General features: G+C 36.2%; 1 protein-coding gene across 1 annotated transcript; it reads left to right on the forward strand.

The window, feature by feature from the left end:
* Positions 1-4,521: 4,521 nt before the first annotated feature.
* Positions 4,522-5,805, forward strand: LOC145958844 (katanin p80 WD40 repeat-containing subunit B1 homolog KTN80.3-like). The gene is made up of 4 exons (XM_083076384.1): positions 4,522-4,599; positions 4,677-4,820; positions 4,918-5,128; positions 5,297-5,805. Exons 2-4 carry the CDS (start codon positions 4,710-4,712, stop codon positions 5,788-5,790), a joined length of 816 nt encoding a protein of 271 aa, XP_082932510.1. The 5' UTR covers positions 4,522-4,599; positions 4,677-4,709; the 3' UTR covers positions 5,791-5,805.
* The last annotated feature ends 2,742 nt before the right edge of the window (positions 5,806-8,547 follow it).

Consider the following 8,547-nt stretch of genomic DNA (forward strand, 5'->3'; position numbering starts at 1 on the left):
TATCAAGGGAGGTGAGCTACAAGGAGCCACTTAATAACCAAGCCTCTTCAAGTGGAAATTACTAAACCCCTTTGTACTTTTCTTACAAAACAAAGTTCCACACAAGACAAGTAAAGTAGTGTGTGTGTGTGCACGAAACCCCTAGTAGGCAATAGAAGCCTTCTAAACGAACCTAGGAGCTAAACAATTAAAATGAAAGCAAATAAAGCATATACTAGTCGCTTATCCTAAGGTGAAAGTTCAAGTAGCACCTAAGGCTTTTTGGGACACTTTCACCAACCTAGAAATCCGGTTTATGAAAGCTAAAACTAAATCTAGCCGGTTCCTAGTGGAAGCCCAAGGTGGCACTTAAAGCCTTTGGGGACCCTTCCACAAGCACTAATCGAGGCTAATAGAAATTAAGTAGGACTATTTAGGAGGTGGGGGAGCTTACTTAATGTCCAAACAGCCACCCCTAAATGCAAGTTGAATACAAAGAAAATTGACACAAAACTATTCAAGCTAAGTGATGAAATTACAACTCAAATAAGCAATACAAAACAAAAGTTCTTCTTGGCCACTCTTCCACCAAAATAGCTGGACAGTTTGGGACAGCCTCTAGTCCAGGGATGTGCCCCAAATTGGCTGGAATCAAATCCTTTTCAAGGTCTTACAAACAGCCACAAAATTGCCACTAAGGCCGCCACCAAAAGGCACCAAAGCCGCCACCAAACTCCACTCAAAACCGCCACCACTTTGCACCAGAATGTACCTGAAAATTCAAGCAAGTCTTGGCTGCAAAATGAGCAAACAAGTTAGCCTCCAAAAAGGTGTTTCACTCAGCAGTTTGTACCTCAATCCTCCTTCAAGGCTAAGCTCCTTTGAGGTCAACCAATATGCCTCAATTATACCTTCCTTCCAAGTGTAATAGATTGAACAAGGCTTATAGTTTCACCAAGTTTAGCAAGCAACACAAGAGAGGAAAGAAGCCAAAGAAGTAAAACTGAAAAGCACAATTTAGGATAGGCAAAACTCTCATGGGAATTGATGTGACAAACAAAGAGAGCCAAAGAAGACACAAAGCAACAAATAAGGCTAATTTCAAGGCTAGCACTCAAAAGAATTGCCTAAGAATGGCACTAGATTTGATTACAAAAACCAAAATAAAATTTTGTGCAATGCTATGATGATTTAAAAGTTCTTTTCAGCCACTGTAAAGAGAAGGAAACCGCATGAAAAATTCACATAAATTCACTAGGCCAAGTGCTACAAAATTGTCAAATTTTCAGCTTGAATTTTTCTAGTTTCTTTTCTTTTGCTTTCTTTTTCTTTTTCTTTGCTTTTTGAAATCTTTTTCTTTCTTTTCTTTCCTTTAAACACAGAATATTAAGCACTGGACAGAGGCCAATTACATCAAAAAGGTTTCCAAAACAAGTGGAGAAAAGGAGAGAAAGAAGAGAAGAAAATACAAGTGCACTTTTAGACCAAAATTTTCAGCACTTTTGTGACTAGTTTTTATTCAATTTTGTCACTTCTTTTAGCACACTCAATAGGCGTTTTCTATGCACTTCTTTCTCAATTTTTCTTTAATCAAAGCAAGCACAAGACACACCACAGAATTGCTGGTCATATATTGCTATGAAACTAATAGCAAAGAATTTCACAAAAATGACTCTAGAACATGTTAGGTCTAATAACATGCATAGGAATTAATTGGTGAGCACTCTAAGAATGATTTAATCATGTAACCAGCAATGAAACATTCAAGAACAGGCTTTCATTGAACAAGATTGAAAAAGAAAAATGGGACAACACGGATGCAATGACAAAAAAAGAACTACACATGACAACTAAGACAAAACTAGTAGATTACAAAAAGAAAAAGCATGCATTCTTGTTTCTTTCTTGAACTTTCTTTTAAGACCGAATACCATAGGAATTCAAAAGAAGATAAGAACAATCCTAATTCATATAGAAAGACAAACAAAGAGTACCTACAGCACATACCAAGATTGATTCACAAGAATTATCAAAAATGAACCAAGAAAAGCAAGACAATGTGAGTGAATTCTATAGATTTATAAATGTGACTCAAGAATCACTCCAAGAACATACCAAGACTCAAAAAGGAAAAAGAAGACAAGGAGAACAGCAACAAGACTCTACCAAGATGATTCAAGACATGCAAAAGAAAAGAAAGAAAGCAAGGGAATCGGATTACTTGGAGTCCTAGCTCATGATACCAAATGATGGAAGAACTTTGGAGGGGGCCGGATTGATGTAGCTTCCTTCAAGTCTCTCCCTAGATCTTTGGCTCCTAGAATCCTTCCAATGCTTGTGTAAGGCTCCAATGGAGGGAGGAACCTCACGGCCACCTTAAGATGGTGGAGAAGCCTCTCAAGAATGCGCCACTCTTGGTGAAGGGATAAGCATTCTTCAACCCGCCACACTTGTCTTTGGAAAAAGTGATAAGAGATTGGTTTTGCACAAAGAGGTTTAGGACCTTTGGGAGAAGAGAAATCTGATCTCTAATCTGAATACTCAATTCTCATTAATGCCAAAAGTGTCATACAAGTGAAAATTTGAGGCTATATAGGCGTGACCACCTAGGGGTTAAGCTAGACTAGATCATGGTTCACTAGGAACCATGGTTGGGTCCGTCCAACTTAGGGAGCAAGAAAAGGCTAGACCATGGTTCACTAAGAACCATGGTTGAGCCTTCCTAAACCGCCCTTGTGTAGGAGAGAAAAGAGGTCCAAGCATTTGGCCAAGTGTGCACCAATGTGAACACAAGGTGTGAACACAAAGGTGTGGACGGTTTTGATTGGTTTCATTTAACTCCACCCGGTTTGAAAATGGTTCATTTGGTTTAGTTAGGTTCATTCAATGTGAATGGAACCTAGCTAAATCAAATCTATGAAAAATTAGGAGTTAAATGAGTCCAATATGTAAAACCTTTATCCTAAGACCACATTTGGCTAAAATGCTAGGAGCACACTTTAGTCTACTAATGCCACTCCTATGCCTACTTCTAAAAAGAAAAAGGTGCCTCCAAAATACAAAGGCAAAACAATCCTATACAAAGTCTACTATGTACAATATATACAATGGGACTACTCAAGATACTACTAAGGAGAAAAGTACACAATGCTCATGGTGAGCAAGGGTCTAAGAAGCACCTCCTCCTTAGATGTCTCTTCTAGCTTCCTTACCATGGACCTTGTCAAAGGTCCAATGGCCTTCATGTATTCATCTTCCTTGGATGGTCCTCCATCACACTTTAATGCAATACTTGGGGTTTGTTGGCTCTTCTTCTCATCCATATTCATCACCTATGATGATGATGATGATGAAGAGAGTAATCATATCGGATAGGTGTGTTGATTTAATATACTTTATTTAATTGTTGTAATTTATTTATAATTTTCATGTGGAATTTGACTAATAAATATTTTTTTTGGTTTTACTTTTATTATGATATAGGTGTGATATTGAACAAAGCCTTAGTGAAGAATGGATGGAGTTTTTCTTAATATAGGTGTTGATGCTTAATCACATTACGTACAACTACTTTTAACTTGATTTTAAATCTAGATACTTTATTTTTTGACTAGATATATATGTTTTTTTTAGTTAAGATACATTGGCATTACAGTTATATGTTAAGAACCTTAATTACTCTCTCTATGAAATGTGGGGTTGGTCTTGTTTACAAATGGTTGTAGCTTAAAGAATAAAATACTACATATGCCCAAAATTCCCATTTACACTTGGGTTCCTTCGTACTTGAATCACACATTTTAGCCTCTTGTAGTCCTTAATTGGTTGAACTTGAACCACACATTTGCCCTTACTTCTTACTTGTTGTAACTGTATAAAGCATTTGAGACCTTGACAATTTTCACGTCCTTCTACAGATCAGCTGCTAGAATAGGGTGAAAGGAAAACTTTCAAGCAGAAAGGCAGACGGGATAATCATTCTAATATGATGATAGCACTTGATTAGCAAGAAAAGCTTTCCCTGGTCTCCTCTTAGCAATGATCTGTCTAGGGCTAGTTTCAAAATAGCATATTCTGTAATAAGACCCTCTTCATGGGCATGCTCCCACTTAGAATCTAATTCATACCCAGCAATCTACGATCTAGCCAGTGTCTTAGTTTATGTTGAATAGGCATACTTGACTTCCAACTAATTGTCAAATAAAGCTATCTTTGCTTAAATTTGTAGCTTGAAAGCATTCTTTGAAGCAAAAATTCTGATAAATGAAGCCTGCATAGAATACTTTACTTTTCCATGTGCAAGACCACAAAAAAAAGTATTCCCCCAGCTCTGCGAAGGCCTTTTGGAGATTGACCTTTCTTTCAACTGCAAACAATATCACTAATTAGGTGAGATTTAGACAAGGTTAACTAGGTCCTGTAAAAAGAGCTATCTCTGTGTAGAATTAGGTGAGAAAGCTGCTAAATCTTTTTCGTTAGTATCAAATTTTCCGTGGTACCTATCACCACTTCAGCGGAATGGTGCTTGATTTATTTCTTTCCCACATCTAGGCTCGGCAGATAGAACAGTTATATTCTGATGGGAGGACCCTGCTCTGTGGTTTACATGAGAGTTTGAAGGTAAGCTCTATTTTTGGTTGATTTATTTTGAGGTAATCATTTATCAAGGTAACAATATTCTGCTTGGTTCTGTTTAGGTTTTCTCTTGGGAACCTATTAGATGCCATGATATGGTGGATGTGGGTTGGTCTAGATTGTCAGATCTTAACGTTCATGAAGGAAAACTTCTTGGCTGCTCATACAATCAAAGCTGTGTCGGAGTCTGGGTTGTGGACATCTCGGTAAATGCATTTGTCTTCAAGAGAATTTTTTGCTACTTACAGAGTGGTTGTATTTAATACTAATGTGCCTTTTTTACATTTCTGATATCTTGTCCAGCGTATAGAACCATATGCACCTAATAATGTGAACCATCTAAATGGCCATTCAGAAACTAAATCTTCAAGTGGAAATATGATTGTACTGAATGAGATCACTGCTATGGCTAGGCTATCTATTTCTCAAAATCCAGATCAATTAATAAAGGAAACAAGGTCTCTTGGAAGGTTGTCAGTTTCTCAAGATTCAGACCCCTTAAAGGAGGGAAAATGTGTGGCATCTATATATCCTTCCTCTTTTTTCAATTTTTTATTTTATTTTTTTGCATTTGTTTTGATTGAATTGTTTGTCTAATCTTTATTGTATCTGGACCCATTTGGGTCCTATTCTCCATTAATATCCTTACTTTCTCACTATATGACTTATGGATTACATGAAGCCACAGGAAGTGCACCAAGTACTCCTCAAAGGATCAATTTGAACTCTGGTCCAAAAACAGCACCTGTTGGTTCAACAATAGTTCTTAATAAAACATCTCAGAAAAGGAGTTCTTTGAAATCTCATACAACATCCAGTGTTCCACTCATCAATAAATCAGATATTATACCGATAATTGTTCCCAGAACTAGCATAAGGTCAGAGCCTATAGTTGATTCTAGAAAAGAAGTTGGTGTTGCTGGAAGAACAATGCCATTCCCCTTGCAGTCAAAGCCACCAGATATACGTAAATTTCCAAACAACAAAGATGATGTGGATAAGGCCCCCCTCCCTCCTGTAACCGAATCTGTAGCTTCTAAGGGTAGTGAATTAAGCAGTTTAGCTGATAAAAACAATTTCCCTGCTTCTGTAAGCTCAACACAAGGTATTCCTACATCTTTGAAAGGCTTAAATCATGCTAGGTGTTATGAAACTGGCAAATATTCAATAAATTAATAGAGCCAAGTGCTATTAATCAGCACAATTTTTACACATCCTATATCCAGAACACAACTATGTTTTTTTTTTCAATGATTGATATTTATACAATATGCTTTATAGTCATAATCTATTTAATTGTAACTTGTACTGTTAGTGTTATAGAAATTGTCCAACTCTTAACTTTTTGGTCAAATGGTTAATGAGTTAAGGACTTTGAGTATGATTATCAAAACAAATTATTGTCTTGAATGAACTATGCAGTATGGTTGAAATTAAGGCTTAAAGGAACTTGATATCTATGGTGGTAAGTATGAACTTGATTCTGTTATGGAAGAAGTGAAAAGGTAATTGAAATGTACAAATTACCCATATCAGCACTTGCTGCCACGAGTGACTATTTTTTTCTTTGGTGGCCAAAACGTGAATTTACTTGTAGGGCATCATAATATTAAAACGTGAAAGTTATAAGAATTGTGAACTTGCAGGACATCACAATATTAAAAAAAATTATAAAAAATTACCTGCGATTTTTCTTAGGAAATTTACTTGCGAATTTGAAATTTTGCAGAAAATTTACCTATAAAATTTTAATTTTGCAGAAAATTTACTTGGGAAATTTTAATTTTGCAAGAAATTTACTTGCAAATTTTAAATTTCGTGGAAAATTTCTTGCAAAAATTTTGCGGATTTTAAAATTTGTAGAATATTTTTTGCAAATTTTCTAAGAATTTTTTTTCCACAAGAAAGTTTGCTGCCATTTTTTTTTGCAAGAAAGTTTTCTATAGATTTTTTTTATAGCAAAAATCATAAGAATTTTTTTTGTGAATTTTGAAATTGGCAAGAAACAATTATCCACGAAGGTATTAGCTGCGAAAATAAATTTGTAGAAAAATTCGCAAAAAACTTATTTCCTACAAATTTTAATGAAAAATTCCTAGAAAAATCCTTAGGTAATAGAAAAAATTCTAGTAGTGAGAAATTACAATTTTCCAAGTTGGAATTAATGGCTCATTATGAAGAGAATGATAGGGTTTTCTCGACTTCATATTATACTAATGGGATATGTCAAACTACTAGCAACACATTTGGGAAAGCACCAACCACTAAAATTGTGGTGATTCACTTTATAATAGTAGATTTTGCATCATTTAAAATTGTACAAAGATAATGTCACTAAAGGATATACCATCCTAAGTTGTTGACTATGTCTTGAGGCATTAAGTAATAATGTAATAAGGTAACTATTCTTACTAGAATCAGGTCGGTCCTTCAAGTCAGATTTATCATCTTCTCTATCTTGGTCTCTCTAGAGATCATGAGAGATTGGTCTTTGAGATTGGTCTTCGAGATTGGTCTTCGAGATTGGTCGCCCTTCTCCAAGCATCTCGGATGTACCTGCAAAAAGGACTCCGACGATCAAGTTAGTTATCTGAGATTGTCCAATGAAAACCTACTATTGTCCGTTTTCCTTCTCTATGTAACCGTCATTATTACCGTTAAATTAACTACTTGATATTGTGATTCAAGCTTGGACAGGCCGAGTTGGTTCGAACTCGGTCACCATTTGACCGAGGTTAGGCCGAGTTGGTTCGAACTCGGTCACCATTTGACCGAGGTTGGTACACAAGCCCCCCAAGCTCTGAGCGATGTAAGAGTGATAGAGGTTAATCAGGAGATGCGTATATTGAAGTTGGCCATAAATTAAGTTTTATTTGGTGTAACACATATTAAGGGACTAATGACAACTTATTTAATATTTTGAATATCAAAAGACATAATGATAACACGTCCTTTCACCTGGTCACTTTTCGCTGCAAAATAGATGAAGTTTTTAAAGGTGGCGTTTCATTTTTTAATGTAACGATGAACCAAAATTCCCTTTATATTGGCAATCTCAACCCGTGAGATTTTCCAGTTTAGAGGGGTTAACATTAACCCCTTCCGAGGAGAAAGACATATAAAAATTACAATTATTGCCTCGGCTTTTAGAAAGCAAAGCTATCGTAGCACTTTCTAGATCAGAAAATCCTCGAGATGAATTAGAAAGTAAGTAATGGTAAAGTTGTTTAAAGTGAGTAATGATTTGTTTGATTGATATGCTGATGTGTTACCTTGTCATTCAAAAATCATGGGAAGAAGTAAGTGGCATGAACTAAAAGTCAAGTTCAACACTAAGGAGATAGAAATTTCCGATGTGGATCGCCCTTCTCGTAAGGGGACGAAACAAAAAACCAACGACCCAGTTGAGGCTGGTAAACGAGAATGTGACAAACGAGTTGTGGGATCAAGTTGCCAAGGTGATCTCGACTAAGAAAAGGTAAGTTATAACATCTACGATTTTTGAATATTGTCTAAGTTTGCAAAAGGATATAAATTCTAACTTATTATCAAGTTTACAAGAGTCAATTGCTCAACTTGATAGCCGAGTATGGAATCAAGTATGATAGCCGGGGGCCATTGCAAGCCCAATGCTTCGCTGATTTTGTTGCTAAACTCACATCTCCTATTGCCACAGAAGATCAATCATGGATTTTACATGTTGACGGATTGTCTAACATTAAAGGCAGTGGTGCGGGAATCATTCTTGAAGGCCCCAACAAGATGATGCTTGAGCTCACCATCAAGTTTGATTTCCAAGGCACCAATAACCAAGCTGAATAAGAAGCTCTGTTAGCAGGTTTGAGATTGGCTCAAATTTGGCTAAGTTATAAATCAATAACAGAGTTGGCTCAAATTTGGCCAAGTTATAAATCAATAACGAAGTTGGCTCAA

This window comes from Cajanus cajan, chromosome 6 (assembly GCF_000230855.2).
Source record: "Cajanus cajan strain Asha chromosome 6, NIPB_CcT2T_4, whole genome shotgun sequence".
Lineage (NCBI taxonomy): Eukaryota > Viridiplantae > Streptophyta > Magnoliopsida > Fabales > Fabaceae > Cajanus > Cajanus cajan.